Source organism: Electrophorus electricus, chromosome 19, assembly GCF_013358815.1.
Source record: "Electrophorus electricus isolate fEleEle1 chromosome 19, fEleEle1.pri, whole genome shotgun sequence".
Lineage (NCBI taxonomy): Eukaryota > Metazoa > Chordata > Actinopteri > Gymnotiformes > Gymnotidae > Electrophorus > Electrophorus electricus.
This window is the reverse complement of record NC_049553.1, coordinates 11193656-11214270: the sequence shown is the minus strand read 5'-3', so window position 1 is coordinate 11214270 and position 20615 is coordinate 11193656. Positions and strand designations below refer to the sequence as shown.

Sequence of the window (20615 nt, the reverse complement as noted above, 5' to 3'; positions counted from 1 at the left end):
ATACCGTAGAGCCCATATGTGTTTGTCTAATATGAATGCCTGTCAGAAATTATGAAACTTTTGTACGTGCTGGTTGTCGATGTCCATTTGTTGTGTCTTGACTAGGTTAGCTAGGTTAACCTATCGCATAAATAATAATCGTCTTGTGCTCTAGGTAAAATTCGTCTGAGAGTATAAGGATCTGCATCTGTAACTGGGTCATGTTATGTTTTTATATGTCAGGGTCAGGACGGACCTTTGTAAATATGTCCACGGATCGGGTAACTCATTGGTTTAGTAGCGACTAAAGTCAACTAAAGTGGCGGATTTTTATCGTGTTTAAAGCTTGTCATAACGACACATTTCGGAAAGAATTTGGTAGGCCTCCGTCGTGTGTCAATGGTTTTGCGTAGTTTACTGTGGAGGCAGGTACTTCTTTCAAAGTGCCATTTCTTCTGGAGTTCGGACATAGCAAGAAGGTAAAGCATGACAATTTTAAAAGCAGAATGCAGATTAAACAATAGTCATGTTATGGCAGACGAATGTTTGTCATAATATGAATGAACGTTATATGTCCGGCATTTAGCTGTAGTATCCTTTTAAATTTATGACCTTCGGTTTAAACGCAGTTGTCGTCAAAATCAGTATAGGGATATGTTAACTCTAACTCGTTAAATGATTTATTAAGTGTCTAATTGCTCAAAAAATTAACAATACAAATAAGAAAAATCTATTAATTATGTGATACTTGGATGGATCAAAAGGGGGCAAACAAGGGATCAGTTTGAGATTGAACTGTCCAAATGCAACACAGAAATCCTCAAGGCTTATTTACCACCAGCAAGATGGTTGTCAGTCTATGAATCCACATGCAGTATAGCGATATGCTAGTTTAAGTACCTCTAAACATTTTGCACCCCAGATGTAAACCAATTATTATCTCTCTCCCCCACACACAAAACACAACACTATTTTTTCAGAATGGCTTCCTCACATCCTTTGGCAGCTGTCTGTCAGATGACTTCCACCCCTGACAAGGAGGCCAACTTCAAAGTAGGAAAACATTTGATCAAGCAGGCCATGCAGAGCGGGGCAAGCATGATCTTCCTCCCTGAGGGTTTTGATTACATTGGCTCAAGTCAAGAAGAGACACTAGAGCTATCTGAGATCTTAGACGGTAACATTATCAGCAGATATGCCCATCTAGCCAGGTGAGTGCAGGGATGGTTTGGTTGTGCTAAAAGTGATTTTGTTGGATTTGCAATAATCTTACATAAATTACATACTTAAAGTGCAATAAATTGATTGTAGTTGCAATGAATCTAAGTTAAATTTAGGTTTGTGCTTAGTCTGGGTTTGGGAAACTGACCCTAAGCGCATACTGTATTTAGCTGCGTGTGTGGCAGAAGGCACTGTACGATTTACTGATTGTAAGAACAGTATCTGTCTCTATAAGGAAGCTGAATGTGTGGCTTTCTCTGGGAGGTTTCCATGAAAGGGGGCATGACTGGGAGAGTGACAGACGGATCTACAACAGCCATGTCATCATTGATGGACAAGGTACCACACGCCTCATTAACTCATGAGAAGGGCAGACATGATGGCTTTGTTTTTTCAAAATCTATTTCCATTTTACTGATCTTTTGTCCAAGTGCAGATCCTAAAGGTGTATTAGGTGTTTATAGCCTGTATACTGTTATATGTAGCTTACTGTGCAAATGGAGAAAACTCTTTTTCTCTTTTCGAGAAGCCATACCCAATTCTCTTATGGAAAAAACAGCGGTGCAGAAAAATGAGATTTTACTTCTCTGACCACTAGATGGTGCTTGTGCGCGAACTTTCTTATTTCAGTGCACTAACAAAACAAAACACCTTGTGAACTTTGCTCCATCTTATCCACAGGGGAGATCGTGTCTGTGTACAGGAAAGGTCATTTGTTCGATGTAGAGTTAACCGAAAAAGGAGTTTCCCTAAAAGAAAGTGCTTTCACCATTCCTGGGCCCAGCTTGGTGCCTCCTGTTCAAACACCAATTGGAAAGGTATAAGTCAATTTTGGGCCAATCACTGATATCTTTACAAAGAATTTCCTGAATGTGTTCTATCTTGAGCTGATATTTTGTTTGATGGCTGTATAGGTGGGGCTAGGAATCTGCTATGACCTGCGCTTCCCTGAGTTGTCACTGGCTCTCCAGCATCATGGGGCAGAGGTTCTCACATATCCATCTGCATTTACCGTGGCAACAGGGACTGCCCGCTGGGAGGTGAGACAGTGGCTGTATTTGTTGCTTAGTTCATCTGAACCCCAGGTGGATGGAGACTGCAGATGTTATAAAAACTGCGTACATGTCCACATAGGTCTCTTGCCCGGCTTTAAAATATCGCAAAGATCACTGTTTGCATAATATAGTATCATAATATGTATGCATCATTTCTTGCATATAATGGACATAATGCAGTGCCTTTATCAGATATATAACTGTGCAACTGATCTGAAGGGCTTACTCTGTCCTCGGTCATTCAGTAAACTGGCAATGTACTGTTGTACAAAACAAGTGCAATCATTTTGTTTAGATTTAGGCTCAGTATGCAGTATATAACCAAAATATGCATGAAATACCTGGATGATGTACTACTCTGGCCAAATACTCCAGTGTGCAGCCAGAGCTATCTTTGTGATGTACTGCATCCCATCATGCAACTTTGGCAGAAAATCTTTCCCAAATCGGCAGAACCTTCATACAGTCACATGACCTCTTAGTATAGTTTGCATTTGTCAGATGCTGGAGACTATACTGCATACTAATATGGGGACCAGTACATACTGAGTGCAGTATTCAGTAGGCTATTTCAAATGTAGCCTAAGTCTTGTTGTAGTTCAAAGTGGCACCCTGTCTTTTCTCCGTAACACTAAATACAAACTTGTAATTTTGGAATGTTTGAAAAGGAATTTATAACATTGAATTCTAACAGTCTAAAAAGTATAAAAGTGTTGAATATAATGTTGTTTATTTATTATATTATCTTGTTGTTTATACTGGTTCCAGGTCTTCAATAATCCTCTACATGTAATTATTCCCACTTCTTTTTAGGTGCTCTTGCGGGCAAGAGCTATTGAAACTCAGTGTTTTGTTCTTGCTGCTGCTCAAGTAGGATCTCACCATGCGAAACGTTCATCATATGGCCATGCTTTAGCTGTGGATCCGTGGGGAGTGGTCATCGGGGACTGCGGGGGAGCAGATGTGGGTGTGGCCCTGGTAGAGATGGACATGCAAAGATTATGGAAAACCAGAAGGGACATGCCTGTACAACAGCACTGGAGAGAGAAAGGGTACTACTCTGGTCTGGACTAAACATTAGACAGATCCTTTAACATAATCTGAAAGTCAAGAAAAGTCAATGAGTGGCAATGTGATGAACTCCTTTTTCAAAATTACATTACTATTCTTTGAGGAAGAGGTTTGCCATGCAGATTTGTAGATATGCAGAACTGGATCACCTGTTATGCGTACATCAGGACACTGCTTTCACAGTTCTTTGAATTAGCATAAGATTCAGGCTTTGCTCTGTTAATAGCTTCCTAATAAAGATTGGGGCTACTTTCCCCATGGCATTTACATGATGAATCAGATCTCTCGTTACCTGCTAAAAGGAACTAATCGAGTGCACAATTTCACACCTTCCTGAAGGCACACATTATGTCTTTTAAAATGTACATTTTAATTTGTCTTTTTTATAATCAAGTCGCCATGTCTGCAATTTAAAAAATGGCCAGGCAATATGAAAACAGCACAGTGTTGGTGGCTCATGTCAGTGTCACGTGATTATCTTCTCAGCGAAGTTGCGCTCGTGAAAACAATTAAAAGCGTTAATAAATGAAAGTGTTTATCGACATTTTCACTTTTGTTTTCTGATTACATCCATATGTGCTGATGATTCTTAATAGTTCTTTTAATTTTCCTGGCAGTAACCACTGATGAAGCGGTACATGTCTATTTTCAGAAGCGTTCTTCACAGGTCGTACCGTTTTAGTGAACAGTGGGGAGACACCGGAAGTAAACGTCATTGACACAGGAATGGGCTAAAATCATCTTGGCATCAAAAAAGAGAATGTCAAATAACTCTTAAGGGAGATTTGGTCTTTTTGTTCAGCATGATTTGTTCCCTCAGCATTGTCAAGGTAAGAATACGCTCAATCTCGTCTTGTCTACCGCTGTAGACAGTATCTGGTAGTGCTGTTTGCTATCGAGCTAATTCAATAACAAACATGAGACATTTGAACGTTGCACCCGGCTAGAGGATTACAGGGGTTTAGATAGCGCTAGGTTACAGCTCTATTGCGAATTGGAGTTTTATCCCCTGTTATTTTTATCAGGCCTCGCTCATACAAGTGTGAAGTATCCAATTCTGCTTAAAGAAACCTTAGATAACTCATATTCATTTGAACAGGACATTTGTTCTCAGTCATAGCGTAATTTATACTGCGAACTACGCATTCGGTTTTAGCTGATGTATCTTTGGAAACCGATCTGTGTACACACCTTGGCTATTTGTCTGAGCAATTGGGTGTTAAGATTGCATTGCCTAATTTTGGAGCTGCAAATATGTTTCGTCATAAAATTGTCACCATCACCGTTATTAATGCTTTCAAGAACATGTTTCTCTTTGGCTGTCTGCTATCATTTGATTTTACGATTTTCTCGTTTACTGCTCCATATTTATTCTAAGTAATGAGGAGGTAAATTACACGAAGTATTTTGGAGCGTGTGAGACTGCAATAACTCTTTTGGGGTACCGTGTTACAAATATTTCTCCAGGACTTATAACCTGTAGGTTTTCTTTTAATTTAATTATTTATTCTGCAAGATGCAGATGTACTGTCTGGTCGTTTATTTAGCACTCATCTTTACCGGTTATCATTATGGAGCAATGTAGCTATATTTCCCCCCCCCCCCTTCTTTTTTAACTGCATACAATTTCCATTTTGGTTTTCCAATCATTTCTGAACATGGCAAGGGCCATAAAAAGAGTAACCAAATTGCTTAGACTCAAATCTGTATCACTCCACTGTGCACATGTGATGCAGGTATCTCCAGAACTGCAGTATTTTTATTTTTATTTTTTATCATAATCAAACATAGTTGTCCTGGCTAATCAAGTCCTTGAAGTTCATCTGAAGACTAAATACAGGTGTGCTACATTGCAGGTGTAATTAGATTGAAGGCATGTAGTCTTTATAAACCTGAATCAGAGACCTCTGATTTAGGGTACCGTCATGTGAAATTCATTACCTGAAGCTTTTGTGAAAATATGGAATATACATTTGTACAGTATGTTTGTGATTTTGGAACATTAAATAATTGTCATATTTGACAAGATGCATTTCAAATTATTAATAGGTTCTTGGCTTTGTTATCAACATCACAGTAACTAACTGGTGGGGATCTGTCTTCAGACACCAGGGTTCTATTGGACAAGGACTTCTTTGTTTAACATGGGCCACTACTTTGAGTAGTTCAGGCTCTTTTGTTTAGAGCCTTAAATGCCAAGATGTTAAACTTTAGTCAGAAAGCTTAGTAACAACAGATCCCAGTTGAAGGACAAGTGATGTGAATAGTTTTTTGGCAGTTTTTGCAAAAGTAGAACATCCAGTATTAAAGCTGTGCTTATGGTTGATTTTGTAACTATTCTGTAGGAAGTGCTGATTTTGTGCATTTCAGAAGGATCTAAAATTGCTGATTCATCTGCCATCTATTTTGCCTCCCTGATAACAACTAATGTAAGTAGGATGTATTGATATGGGTCAAGTTTGGCAACATTGTGTGTTGTGCCAACAGAAACAGTATAAACACTACACAAGCGGGGACACTACTGTCTCACATTTCAGTTAAACTATAGCAAATGTGGTGCTTATATTTGTGCCTAAGTGCTAATGAACAACATGCCCGCAACAGAGCAGGGGGAACACGATCGGAACGCTAACGTGGAAGAGAAGGCGAATCAATCAGGTGGTGTGATGCTCTGTTGCAGCTCTGTTAACTGTTTACGCTCATTTTCACACTCTCATCTCTGGTTTGTGGGTTGCTACGGAGACCTGATCGTCACTCGCGATCGAGATTGTAGGTGAGGTCATCTCGGAATCGGTCAGGCAGAGATGTGGCAGGGTCTCTGGCAGCAGGCTGACGGGCGAGCCCTGAACCTTGATATTGGAGTAACTACCGATGTCAGCTGTGCTTTTTATACAGTCAGTGTGGTAAAGATTTATTTGTGTTTACATTCATATTTGAGACTGGCTGCATTTACAATAAGGCAAAAAAAAAAACTCTGAAGCTGGTTGTGCTGTTTAAAGCAGCTTAGCAGGGTGAAATGGTTCACCTTTCTGTCTGATGGGCAACACTGATGTGACTCCTGAGCTGAATTGTCCTTCCTGCAGAGCAGCCCCAGTCAGATCACTAGGTTTTCAGCTCATTGTAGACAGAAGTGCTTGCTGCGTTTACTTTGAGTGCTGCACAGTGTGAATCAAATTTAAATAATTAAATTTCTTTCTTTAATTTGATCTGAACCTGCTACTGATGGTTTTCTATTTATACTGAGAAGCACAGAGCAGTCAAGCAAGGTGGGATGGAATGGACTGGAATGGGTGTGGGTTTATGTCCAAAATAAATAAAGTTTTTCCTGATCATTGGACCATCAAATCAAATTTATTTATATAGTGCATTTTACAACAGATGTTGTCACAAAGCCAAGGGAGACAGTGGCAAGGAAAAACTCCCTAGAGCATTAGGAAGAAACCTTGAGAGGAACCAAGACTCAAGGGCATCCTCCTCTGGCTGACAACGGACTCTACAATAATAACAATTTTAAGAGAAAAGTAAATAAATGAATAAATGGGTTGATCATTAGCAGCTGTTCACTACATTTCTCAAGCCATGGGGTACAGAGTTTGCTTTAACCAAAATGTTTTTTCTTTGAAGCAGTTAATATGTAATAAAATAAACATGTGAGTAGGCCTGTGTATTAAAGATGCAGTGTTTTAAATGGTTACAAAGCCTCGATTGTATTTTTATTTTCAGTGAGGTTTTCACATGACTCTGTATTTGGCCTGTTTAAGATCTTTTGGACTGATCTCACTCATCAGACACATCATATACACAGTTCCAGACATTCACCTAATCTCCAAATGTATGTTTGAAATGTTGCACTTATAATAAATAATTAAGAGAAATAAGCAGCGAGTAGCGGTCCTGTATATCCTATTTATCGCTTGTCCTGACTTTCTGAAGAAAAGTGTTGGGACAGCTGTGCTTTCATTCATAGTCTTGGATTCTAGTCTTAAACCCTCTGCACAAAAAAACAATGAAATGGGGGCTTCTGCATGTGAAGCTCATTCCAACTAAGCCTTAAGTAACAGTAATTCTTTAGATGCTGAGTCATGACCCCTGAAAAGAGAAGGTAGAGTTTAGTAGCCCTAACCTTTCCCAGGAGTCACACCTAGAACATTATAACAAGAGGATTTCAGCCACAGTGTGGCTTATAAAGAATACACATGTATGAAAAAAATTAGACTTGTAAGCCATTCAGAAGAAATCTTTTCCCACCAGATATGGCCATTGGATGAAATATCAGATCCAAGCTTCTCCTGTGCCTTTATCGCATTTTCAGCTATTAGCTTTTATGCATTTAATTCAATGTAACTACATTGTATATTATATTGTTTTAACTTAATTTTAAATACACAAGGGTGGGGGGGGATTGATAATTGATCCAGCTCCAGCAGGGTGCGATGTTGTGTCAGTGCAATGCCGTCAGTGCTGCAGGGATTCTCCCTTGATCTCCACTCTCACAGATGTCAGCTCAGAATGAGAAACCAATAACTGGGTCAGGTGCCTTTGGGAATCTGTGCACTTGGGCTTATATTGGGCATAAACTGTGCCTTTTATAATAAAACATCGATCTTCATCTGTGAAAGAACGATAGAAATCAGTGCAGCACAAAAAACAGTTTATAAGGCTGTGGTGTCTTGGATGCCTTACTGCATCTGTATTAAAAAGTGCCCCTTGTGAAATGTAAACTATTGTGGGTGTGTGCATGGGTATGTTCTTAGGAAGCCACATAGCTAAATGGAGTCGGAGCAGCTGTTTAACAGAGGCTACTGCAGAAACAGCTACAACAGCATCACCAGCGCCAGCAGTGACGAAGAGCTACTCGATGGCGCCGGCGTCATCATGGACTTCCATACCACCGAGGATGACAATCTGCTCGATGGGGACGCTTCCCCAGGTAAGACCTGGCCCATCTGCCTGAGCTGGATATTATCTCACCCATCCAGTCATTCATCCAGCCATTCATCTTTACAGCTCCACTCACAAGACTGGGCCAGGGTGAAGGGTAGTCTTTATGGAGCTCTTGAGGTTGGAGGCCCTCATCTTTCCTTCCCTCCAGTAGCTCCTCTCTCCAGAAGCTCCTGTTCTTGCTTCTCTCTTCAGTAGCCACTCCCTAAGACTCTCGGTTTCTTCTGGAGTAGGCTCTAGACCAAGTGACAAGCCATTTCGTGCACTGATGCTATTCTAGGTGTTGAAGATGATTCTTTGGTCTCTTGCTCTTTCCTGTTTGCTGGTGTTGTGCTCCCTTCTGTCCATCAGCTAGCTCTGTGCTCTCCTTCACTTTATTTTATTTTCCTTCTTTTGAGAACTGCATGCATGATCTCGCCACATTTTCTTTCTGCTGTTCATCTTTATGCACTAATTTACTTTTGCTTGTGCTCGTTTGTTGGACAGGTTTGTTTGAGTCACATTGGTGTTTATGTATGTATGTAATGGACTTAACTGACTAAAGATTCTGTTGCATTTGCACAATTGAGTTTATGGCTGTTTGCTAGACAAGGCCCTGCTGTTTTCTCAGACACACATGCACCCTCATCACTTATGCCTTTTATTAAAACAAAAGGAGCTCTGTGTGTTTGTGTGTCTACATCAAAAAAACAGTTGATCTGTGTATTTCTCCTTGTAGATTCAGTTTCACTGAAAAATTATCAATTTTTAAATACAAATGCAGTTTTCTAAGATGCTCTTTGGTGTGTGTGTGTAAAATCAAAAGACCTAACTTGGTTTTTGGCCTCCTACTCATTAACTTCATAATTCATGAGTGGCTCAGCACTCGCATAGCAGGCAGTGGCTCGGCAGCCTTTGTTTGTGGGATCACAGGCATGGCCAGGCCTTTGTTCCTTTGATGGGGTGTCAGCTTACACTGTCACTCAGCAATCTCCACCCTATCAGATTCCTTTATCCTCACTGGCTGCTTCAGAGCTGGAAAGTTCCTTGTGTGCCACGTGTTTCTCTCTTCCAGATGGCAGCGTTTGTTCAAGGGCACGTTGAGGGACAAGGGGAATGTTGGAGCACTTGCACAGCGAGTAAAGCGATTGAAAAGGTCACTGGAAGGTTCCAGGTCCAATTATGCACCAGGCTGTCTGTCAGTCCAGATGAGTCTTGTAACACTGACGTGGCTCTTTCCAGATGACACCCAAAGGAACCCGTTAAACAGCTTTGTCTCTTGAGAGCCAGCATTAGGAAGTTTAACTCGTCTCTGGGATATTAGTATTTGTGTGTGTATTCGTGGCAGTGTGTTGTAGAACTGTTAACTGTTATTTTCTTCACCTTTGTCATGATGGTGGGCCCTTATGGGTGTAGAGTTTCTTGGGTGATTTAAGTGAAAGTGTGTGTGAGAGTATCCGTGCTAGTGAGGACTACCATGGAGTCACTTGATCTTGAAGGAAACTACATCAGCATTTCAGTACCTGATTGCGACATGTTGTCTCATCAGTTCTGCTTATACAGCAACCATCACCAGATCCAGTGCAGTTAACTGGCAACAGGAGGATTGCAGACAGAATTGGTGAAGGTAAATAGTGGGAAATTTATTTTGCAGAGTGCGTTTCTATGTGTAATCCATAAACATCTGTATGCACATGGGTTGATGTTCCTATAATTCCTACTACATGTATAAGTGGAGTTGTTTACAGCTGTGTGTTTTTTATCTTATTTTATTTTAATATTGGCACTTTGTCAGCTCAACACTGTTACTGGGTGGATTACTTAAGGAGATCCAGACATCTGTAGAATCATGACAAAATTACATGTACTCTGAGTTTGCACTCATGCACACACATCTTCTGGTTTCCTGCTTATGCGATTCATAGACTCTTAGGCATGTTTAATGCTAACGACTAGTTTTACACTGAACAACTTGATCAGCAAAGTCTTGTATGTATTTATGTACACTTGCCTGGTCTCCTGAGAGATCCCAGATTTTCCCTGTCTTCACTTGCTGTGCCAGAGCTAAAATTGTCCCATATTTTTCCTTTCTCAGATACTTTTCAATTTTCTTACTTTCTTTTTGTTGTCATGACCCCAATGTCACACCTCCTGACACTAGAGGCTTGCAAGTATGCATTTTTCTATGCAGAATGTTTTGGTGTTCAGTTAGTGTATAAGTTCATACTTTTTATAAAGTGTTTTCCTTTAGCCAAATTTACTACTTAATATCCCTTTATTTTCTTTATTTTAGGCAAATGTAAAACAAGATACCAGTCGCACTTGATTAGTCTTAATAATCTGAAGTGTGGATCAGGTCAGGGCTCCTTAGTCTTGTGCTACAGGCTTTCACTGGCTCAGTGATGTGTTGTGACTTTGAAATTTAAAAATAGTTTAAATAATCACATTTTAACTAAACATTTTCTATTTGAAGTTTGTAGCTAAATATAGTAGTAGTCTGTGTAGTCTGCAATACATTGTGGTCTTTAGCCATGTAATTATTATTACTACTGTTAAAGGTATATGTAACTAACCTGTTGACTGTAAAGAATGACAAGGATTTTTCAGGTTTTTGAACTATGAGGTAAACTGGTAGGCTTCTGTTTTAGTGCATGACCTTGAAAATGAAAATTACGTGTCACTCACCTGTGGATTAAGATTTAGATTTTCATTTGGGCTATTTGATAGCATGGAAAAGAGAACTCTGGATAAAACTCTTCTCTTCTTTCTCTTGCTCTGTTTCTTTCTGTGTGTCTGTGATAACATTACAGTGCTGAACAGATGCCTGGACAGGTTGTTGATTTTACACACACCTATCTTGCACAATCACTCTAATAGTTCTTCCATTTGTTCACCTCCACCTAGTTTTATAATGTGTGCTTTTATTAAAACAGATCTGGCTTTAAGTTCAATGACAGCTGGCAGTCTCACCATAGTTAACAGACGTTGAGACATATGTGACCATTTTCACATATTGGTGACTTCCATGTTGCTTTATATTAGTAATTATAGTGTAGCCTGGAAATTATTCATAATGCAGTATGCTGAGTTTTACTGGTCATTGTGAAACAATGGACGTCAAAGCAAACTTACAGAAGGCTTGTTCCCATCTCCTGTGAGGTTTATAGCTTTTGTTTCTGTCCCTTTATAGCTTCAGTGTTTAAAGAGGGACATTTACTTTTTACAGCCATACCTTACTAACCGGTTTTGACCAGCCATAGCATTTCTTTCTTTGCCTAAAAAAATACTGAACTGCTCCATTTGAGAGGTGCCCGTGACTCCCCCACGGTTCGGTGTTCAGTGGGATCGCCCGTCCCTTTTCCATAGCAACCAGCTCGCCCTTCTTTCGATGACTTCATCCGCGTGGAAGACGCGCGGGGGAGGGCGGGGGCAAGAGACGCGCGCGCGCGCGCGTGACTGCGGACGGTAAATATGGCAGCCAGCCTTACTTAGACTCGGAGCTCAGCATCGGTTACGTGCGCGGTTAGAAGCAGATCGTGACCCGGCCATAGCCTCGCCGCGACCGGCATTATGGAGGACGTTTCCGCCGATCCTTACTTGCCGTACGACGGTGGAGGGGACACGATCCCCCTGTACGAGATACCTAGGCGAGGTACGCAGTGTGTTTACACGCATGTTCGGGCGACTTCGCTCTCATTTCTTCTCACGAGTGAACGTCGCCTTCCTAAACGCTGTCCATCGCGTGATTAGGATTATAGTTTAGTCTCTAGCGTTGAAGTAGCTATAAACCCTGCGTTAGCAGACTGTGTCGGTTGGTATTGGAGATGGCCAGCTCGTGCTCTATTGCAAACTGAAACATTATCGTGCGCTTCGCGTTGTTTTTCTGTTAATCGGTGATTGGCCTTGACAGCATTTCACTGTGTGTGTGTGTCTGCGGGAGAGAATATAACAAGGGAGATAAACAAGCGGGGTTTCCTGTGCTCCAGTGCTTTCCCAGAACAGGAACATTATACTGCTTGTATATGCGTGCGCATTTAAATATGATCTCTCTTAGTGTATGTTTTACATTATCAATATGGTACCTTTACGACGTGTGGTATGCATTTATGGTCTGCTCATGCGTGCGTGTTTTATGTTCTCCCTGTGCAATTGCCTCAACCTGGGGTGTGTGTTGCCGTGGCCATGTTCATATACTTGAGTCTAGAGATAGAAAATTGTCTTCTGGGGTGTGTATTTGTGTATTAAATTTTTTAGGCAGCTTGGGAGACCCCTGTATGTCCAGACGTAGAATCCATGCGTCATTCTGCATTTTTAGCATGCATTAGTTGCTCACCAAAAGGAAAGTGATTTGCTGCCAATGCTTTGTTATATTTTCAGTATCCCAACGAGGCAGACAAGACAGCAGAATATTTGGTGTAATTAGCTCCTAAGGTGACCAAACTCATTCCTGGCCTATGTCCATGTTTTGGCAGCACATTCTTATATGGATGGGTCTCTGTTGATTTCCCTGGTGGTAAGTTGATAAATTCCAGCCAGTGCCTAGATCCCAGTCGTCCTCTCATTTAAAAAGTACTCAGAGCTGAAACATCTGAGAACTGCAGTGTAAGTGGGCGGGCATAAACTGCTGTAGGCGGAATGAGTGGATTTATGTAAATGAGCGTGTTCTTGTGCTGTTTTTGCAACTTGGATTGCACGTATTCCAAATATATATGGTATGGACTCAGAGTGAATTGTGTTTTTGAAATTTTAAGGATATGTGCATATTTCTTCAATGTCAGTAATTCAGGTATCTATGATGGGGGGGGGGGGGGGGGGGCCTTTAACATAAGTGCTTTATAATGAACCTTTGTTGTGCAGGTAAGCTGAAAGCATCACATTACTAGCCCTATGCAGGTGAGTAAGCTTTCTGCCTGCCTTTCATGTCTCTCAGGTGCTGACTGAAGTAAGGTCACTTTCCACTCTTCAGCCCTTTTCCTAGAACTTGGCTGTTTCAGAACAATACGGAGGGCAAAAGAACAAATCGCAATGCTGTTGGGATTGTCTGCGTAGTCAGTAACCTGTTCTCAGTTACTATTTGGAATGTTTCCTGTTTGATCAGTGAGTGTCAGGTTGGTGCTTGATTTGTGGCTGGCAAGCATCCCCCTTTTCCACTGTGATGTAGGATGAGAATCAGGAGAGTTGCTACGTAGGCAAACACTATCTATCCATCTATTTCTCTCTTCATTTCAAATCAGTTCTATTGGCCAAGTGTGCTGAAAACACAAGGAATATGTCTCTGGGTCAGTGGTTCTTACAGTGTCACAAAATGCACTCAAATTGGCAAGACACAGTTCTTACAGAAAACAGTAGAACAGCATACATCATTTATGGCTAATAGACGTAATGTACAGTTATTGATAACAAGGTATTAACACTAATTTGCTAAACAATACCAATATCTATCACAGGTGCATGACATATTATACATATATTGTACTTGCATTGTTTGTTATATATTTCTTTATACATCCCTGTATCCTCAGTTTGGACATAGCAGTCACACACACAAAAAAACAAAACATTTCACTGCGAGCTATAGCATGTATGACTATGTATGTGACAAATAAACCAAACTTGGAACTTGAATGTTACAATACTTGTGGGTAGTGATTTAAGGTGCTGAGATTACTGCAGGTGTTCAAGTCCAAAAATAATGCTTGGAGTTATTATACATTGTACAAATAATTTATGGTTACAGTATTGCTGTACGGAGTATATGGTGTTGGTGATGTTCAGAAAACATGATTACAGTGGGTGTTCATTAGCTTATTGGCTAGTGAAAGAAACTGTTCCTATGTGTGTGTTGATGTCAGGTATTCTGCAGTGCCTGCTGGATGGTAGTAGCTCAGACAGTGTCTTGGGTGGAAGAGGTCCTCAGTAATGCACTCTGCCCTTTTCATGGAATACAGATCCTGGAAGCAAGCCTGTTGCTAGGACTTTTTTTTTTTCCTTCCCCTCATTATTTATTTTTTAAAATTCAGGTCTTCTCTTCTAGAGTGGTATGATGTTAGTAAAGGTAAGTTACAGCCCTCTGCAGCTCTGACTCTCCTAGAGCCTGAATTTGTCATGCTGGATGGCTGAGCCAAACCAATCAGTGATGGATGCACAGAGAATGGATTCAGTGATGACTGTGTAGAACTGACACAGCAACTCCTTGGCTAGACTGTATGTCCTCAGCTGGCATAGAATCTGCTGTCCCTTCTTTGTGATGGAAGCTACATTTGACTCACCTCAAGTCCTTACACATGATGGTACCTAGGAACGTGGGTGAATGTGTTTTCCATGCAGAGAGGAGGCAATGGCAGAGGATTTCTTTTATTTCCACCATCTTTTGGAAAATGGTGTTTAGCCTGTCGTTGCTGTCCTGGATGAGGTCGATGCTTATTGTATCGTCTGCAAAGTTCAGGAGCTTGACAGAGAGTTCCAATGAGATTAAATTCTTGTTGTAGATGATTGTGTACCCTCATTGGTACAAAGAGTAGTGGTGCTGGACATGATTTCACCCAGGCCCGACTGCTCCTACCTCTCAGTCATGAAGTTGGTGATCTACTGACAGGTGGAGCTGGGCACAGCCAACTGTCTGAGTTTGTGATGAAGGAGGCTGAAGCCCACAAACAGAACCCTGGCATAGAACAAGGTGATGCAGTATGCAGTGCAGACCCACCCGGGTCTGTTTGGCCTATAGATTTACATTTGCTACGGCATTTAGCTGATGCTGTTATCCAAAGCTAATTACAACATAATCAACTGAGGGTTAAGGGCCTTGCTCAGGAGGCCAAAAGTGTCAAACTGGCATTGGTGTGGCTTGAACTCGCAATCTTCTGATTGCCGGTGATCTACCATTTCCCAGTCAATACACAGGCTGGTGGGAGTCCAACAGCGAGAATGTAATGAATTTCAAGTGGGCCAACACTATTCTTTTGAAGGTCTTCATCACAGATGATTTGACTGGCCAGAATTCGTTCAGGCCTGAGATGCAGTGGGCTTGGGTGCGGGATTGATGGTAGTGCTTCTAAAGCAGGTTGGAACAGTGGACAGCTTCAGTAAGTTGTTACAAATCTTGTGAAGGTGGGTAGTGACTGTTCAGAGCATATTTTCAGACGCAGTCGCCTTTCAGCTTTGCTGTTGGCTTTGTATTGTGGTGGGTGCAGTCTAGTTAGAAACCAGGTAGGTGAACTGCACTGTTGGGAGTTTATTCGGACCGACGGCTTTCTGTGAAACACAAGGCAATGAGAAGTTCTTGCTGGTTCTGATGAGATCGTGCAGTTCATCCATCTTGTTGCTAAGAGATTAGCGAAGAGTAGGGGAAAGATTGGAGTTCAGAAACTGTTCGGACTTTTACCAATGTGCTGGCACTTCTACCTCCCTGTCACTTCCTGTGTTTCCCATACATCATAGCAGCAGTGCAGACTAAGATGTTAGAACTGTTTAATGAAGTTGGGAATCGGGGCACACAGGGTGAGGTTCTAAATGTTGAGCAATTTCTCTCTTGTATATTTAAATGAATGTCACAGAGAGCAAGACCAGAAAAGAAAAACAACACAGCACATAGGCGCACACTCCCAAAGTTGCCATCCTCAACACCATAATGCAAAACATCTATCCCTGTTTTTCTCTCTCCCCCCACCTGTCATCATATGTGTAATGCATGCTAAGTGCTTATACTGCTAAGTTATGATCACACCAGACTGCACAGTGAGTGGTGTTTTTTGTCTCCCCATCCCTCTGTCACACAGTCTGCCAGTCTTACACCTGCGCGAGTGCTGCTTTGTGTAATGCAAGCCTCGATGTGTTTTCACTCACTCCCCAGTGCCTGATGCTGGATGTGGTCAGCTAACGGCTCGCACACGTGATGCCATGTCACTTTCACCACCTTCTCCCACTCTCACAGGCCCTGTGCGAGTGAGCGGTTATAGTGAGGGCAGCTTCTTTTGTAGAATATTTCTCATAAAACTGGCATGTGACCTTAAAGTAAAATGTTAAGCTGCTTTTTAGTGTGATCTGCCTTCCTCAGGTTATCTAAAAAGAGGCTGAGGCACAATGCTGTTTCGCCTAACTCTGCAGCAGTACTGAACTCATGACCTCAGAAGTTGACTGAATTTTGATCCAACACATTTTTAGTCACAGTATGAAGCACAGGGTAGTTTACTTAGGTAAATATCCATTATATATTTAAGAAATCTCAAAGGGTGTTTGCAGGGTGTTCTCATTTTTCTTCAACGGCTTTGTAACACAGTGCTCGGTTACTTGGCAGAGCGCGTGCCATATCTGACACCCTTCACCAGTGATGAGCACGCTCTGAGACAGGAGGGAAATGCTGCACTTGCTTACACAATGAGAGTTTTGCTGAGAGAAAGAAAGTGTTGACTCAAGACAGAGACTGTGGGAGAGGGAACCTCTGGCACACTGTTCATAACCTTAGCTATATTGCTGGATGTTGGTTGTGTGAGGCTAATGTCATGGAGGCTGCTGATTTGGTGTGTTCTACTGGCTGCTGTAACCAGCAGTGTGAACATGTGATCTTTGAACATGTGACCCAACTGCCTTTATCCAGTCAAAATGGACAGTGGCAGTGAGCACGTTACAGACGCTGATTTTGCATTTTGTATTTGTTCGCTTATGCAAATGCAGCTATAGACGTTCCAGTGAGCTTTTGCCCAGTCAAAATGGCTGCTGCATGAGCGCCATCATCGGTGTTGCGATATTCGGTGTAGGCCTCGGGCCAGCTGAGGCGTGTGGGTGTGCATGTGTGCTTGTGTTTCCACACAGTCCAAAAAGAGCCTAAAGTCTCCTGTGCTCTGTCTAGCTGTCTGAATGAAGCAGCTCGCAGTGCAGCCACAGCTGAGCTCTACCAGCCAGCTTTGTTCGTTTTCTCTCTCGTTTTCCTAGACTGGGGACTGGACTGCTGGAAATGATCTTTTATAACAGGCCTATGGGTGTTGCACTGTCCCCAGTTTTAACTGGGGATGTGATTTTTGATTTCTCATTTTAAAAATTAATATGCTATCAGGTGTGTAATGGAGAGGCTGAAAAACCCTGTTCCATTAGCTTAATATGCTTTTAGAATTAATACCCTTTTCAGTCCTGTGTGTGTGAGGAAATCCTGTGATGAGTCCTTGGTTCTCCTTTCACATGTGCTTGCATAGTCATGAGCTCAGGCATGGCAAAGTACATAAATCCACATATAAATATGACGCTCTTTAGAAACTCCTTGGAACACTGGACCCTTTGGAGAAAAGCTGAAGTAGTATGTACCAGGCATAGGTGTGGAATGGGTTAAAGATAGCAAGGTAAATCACCAGTTTCTGGACTCTCTGTAGTAAAGACCATAGGATAAATGCAGCAGCACTGTGCAGGGCTCCATCTTGGCTCTTGGGATTTGATCCAGGCAGGAGTGAGACCAGTGTAACGCTGGAAAGGTGATTGAAGCCAGTATAGCATTTTGAGCCTCTATGGTCACATCTGGCCCTGTTGGACGTCAAATGGAGCAGGTTCGCTCCCTATACCAGACACAGCACAGAGGATGTTGAGTGGCTGAGGTGCATGTGGGACTCTGTAGAACAGAGAGGGTTGGTGAACTCTTACTGAAGGAAAAGAGGCTGTTTTGAGTGTTGTTGGTGATACTGGGTTTCTTGTGTGCTATGTTACATTTACAGCATTTAGCTGTAAGAAAATAATGCATTTCTTATTCTCCTTTATCTTGTTTGTGCCATGTTTTCCCCTCTTACTATGGTCTTATCTCATCTGTATGGGCCTCTGTGTTCACATCCACATTCCTCCATAATCTCTGTCCTTTCAATCCTCTGCTCCCTTCCTCGTTTACCCATCTCTCTCTCTCTCTCTCTCTCTCTCTGCAGGCTCTAACTACGCCATGTCCAATGGTGGAGGCGGAGCCGGAGGGGTGAGTAGCTCCACCCACCTGCTGGACCTGTTGGAGGAGCCCATTCCGGGCGTGGGCACCTATGACGACTTCCACACCATCGACTGGGTCAGAGAGAAGTGTAAAGACCGTGAACGCCACCGCAAGGTACCACCAGACCTTGGCCACACCGCTCCAACACCCCAGCACTAGATTGGGCCAAGATCTTTGAGGATGTGTGTGTGTGTGTGTGGGGGGGGGAAATCATTATCATAACCGCCATTAAAAATAATTTCCGCTGGGATTGCTGAAGACCAGAGCAAGGTGGAATGTGATTAGTCATAGAAGGGAGATGGAGTATGGACAGTGTGTTTTGGGGGTACACCGTTCACTATAACAGTGGTCACCAGGGGCCCTCATTTGTAAATGGTTCATATGCACAAAGAGAGGCCTGAACTGTGTGTATGCAACCTTCTGTGCAAAAACAGGAAATAATTTGCAGGAAGTTGGGTGTGTATTTATTTATTTATTTATTTATTTATTTTTTCGCAAGCTTTGTCCTGTGCGTAGAGCCATATGCAACATTTATAGTGAGCGTGAATTGGGGACACTCTTGGATAAAGTAGGAAATTGCAATAAAATGTGCAAATCATCATCCTCACACAAAACATTGCAGTCTGAACAGTGTTTTGATATGTGTAGGCCAATTAATTAGCCTGTTTAAATGTATTCATATGTATTGCTACAGATAACTATTTGCAACATTCAATGTGTTAATCCCCACTCCAAATGAAATTGTAACTGTCTAAAAGTTTTGGTTAATTAACTGGTAAAAAAGTTATACACTGACATTTAAAAAGCGTGAACATGTCAGCTGTGCAGCTCTCAGTGGCTTCCCTGTTAAGTGCTGGCTCCTTATCCAACTTCCTAACCCACATAGTGCAGAGTAGAGCTCTGCCATGTCCTGTTGGCTAGCGCACCACTGGGTTTGTAAAATGCAGATGGTGTTGTCTGGATGCGTCAGGTGGGAGATACGCCCCACTATACCAGCCTGCAAAGGTCTACCGGACTGTAGGCTTTGCCCCTCTGGTTTCAGTTGCCCTTTTCCTTGGTAAAAGCTTTGATTTCTGCCCACTTTTATTTCCACTTCTGCAGTGCACTTGATGAACTAACAGTACTGACTGCTGCAGCTACATGCTGCCTTCAGACTCGTGTTTATCAGTCATGTCACTGCTGAGGTTATGGTTTTCCTCGCCTCAGTCATCGTCACAAGAATGTCTGCCTCGCATTCTGCAAAATAAATCTCTCTTGCTCTTTCCTCTGCCATTGTTGTCACTATCTCGTACAATAATGGATGGGACACTCCATGTTTAAATATTCATGAGAGAATTTGCACTGACCATTTATGGAGACTTGTGGACAGTGACAGGGCAGGATACACCTGCACACATTTTCAAGAAAACTGTGATTTACAGACGACATGCAGATGCGTACTCCAGATATTTCCTGTCACTCTAGAATCCACATATAGTTTTCAGTGAGGTCTCAGGCCTCCATCTGGACATCTGCCTTTGTGCAGAGCTCATCTCTAACCCAACTCTGACTCAGCTCATCACGTAGGGTAGGGCTGGAAATAAATAGTGCTGGGGGTGGATCCCTGGGAATAGGGCCAGTGCTCACTGGACTACAATAAAACAGTAAAACAGAAGAACTTAAATTGACACTCTTGTTCACTTGAATGGTAGTTCAAGGGTTTGTCAGACTCTGTACTGTCATATACCTACATACTGTAGGTATGTACATTTCATGAAGGTAGTTCTGTAAAATATTTGGTGTGGGTGTGTGTGTGTGTGTGTGTGTGTGTGTGTGTGTGTGTGTGTGTGTGTGTGTGCACCCTTGTATCCATTCTATGCTGTGTGCAGATCAACAGTAAGAAGAAGGAGTCGGCATGGGAGTTCACCAAGAGCCTGTATGACGCTTGGTCTGGGTGGCTGGTGGTGACATTAACAGGGCTGGCTTCAGGTAACACACACTGAGTATGCAGCTTGTGTTGGAAATGGTGACGTCGGCAGACACGCCCACATGTTCCCCACACGGCAGCTCTGACTCACTCTCATGCTCACACTTATTCTTGCCTCACTAACTTTTTATCCTGACTCAGTTCATGGCCCTTCCATCAATCTGTCTCCTCTACCTGACCATACACACCTGACTGCTTTCTTTAAAATACTCTGCACAATCTTGTTTGGCTGCATTGTTTCTTGAGTGAATGTTGCCATTTTAAATAGTGTAATATATGGTCAGAGGTTTATATTTCAAAACCCAAGCAAACATCTGTTTAATTAAACGGGTCTCTCCTTGAGGACCTCAGTCTCAGTGACATCACCTGTAGTTGACATTTTGCTAGTTCTCTTAAGTATTGTAATTTTTGGAAACTCTCTATTTAATTAGGCATTTGATGTTACAAAAAT

At 42.0% G+C, this 20615-nt stretch overlaps 2 protein-coding genes across 8 annotated transcripts in view; both read left to right on the top strand.

The window, feature by feature from the left end:
• The first annotated feature begins 55 nt into the window (after positions 1–55).
• On the top strand, positions 56–3593 carry nit1 (nitrilase 1). The gene is made up of 6 exons (XM_027022521.2): positions 56–458; positions 960–1190; positions 1436–1539; positions 1882–2018; positions 2115–2240; positions 3069–3593. The coding sequence occupies exons 1-6, from the start codon at positions 379–381 to the stop codon at positions 3327–3329; spliced, it is 939 nt and encodes a 312-aa protein (XP_026878322.2). The 5' UTR covers positions 56–378; the 3' UTR covers positions 3330–3593.
• Positions 3594–3680: 87 nt separating this feature from the next.
• clcn3 (chloride channel 3) overlaps positions 3681–20615 on the top strand; it is a 29307-nt gene continuing 12372 nt past the window's right edge. For 2 of the 7 annotated variants that reach the window (XM_027022513.2, XM_027022515.2), the window contains exons 1-4: positions 3681–4156; positions 8081–8256; positions 18143–18312; positions 20067–20166. In XM_027022513.2, coding sequence (XP_026878314.1) covers positions 8097–8256; positions 18143–18312; positions 20067–20166 — 430 coding nt within the window. In that variant the 5' untranslated portion in view covers positions 3681–4156; positions 8081–8096. Of the gene's footprint in view, positions 4157–8080; positions 8257–9287; positions 9874–11692; positions 11899–18142; positions 18313–20066; positions 20167–20615 lie in introns of those variants that run through there. The other 5 variants (XM_027022519.2, XM_027022514.2, XM_027022516.2 and 2 more) reach the window with 4 other exon arrangements.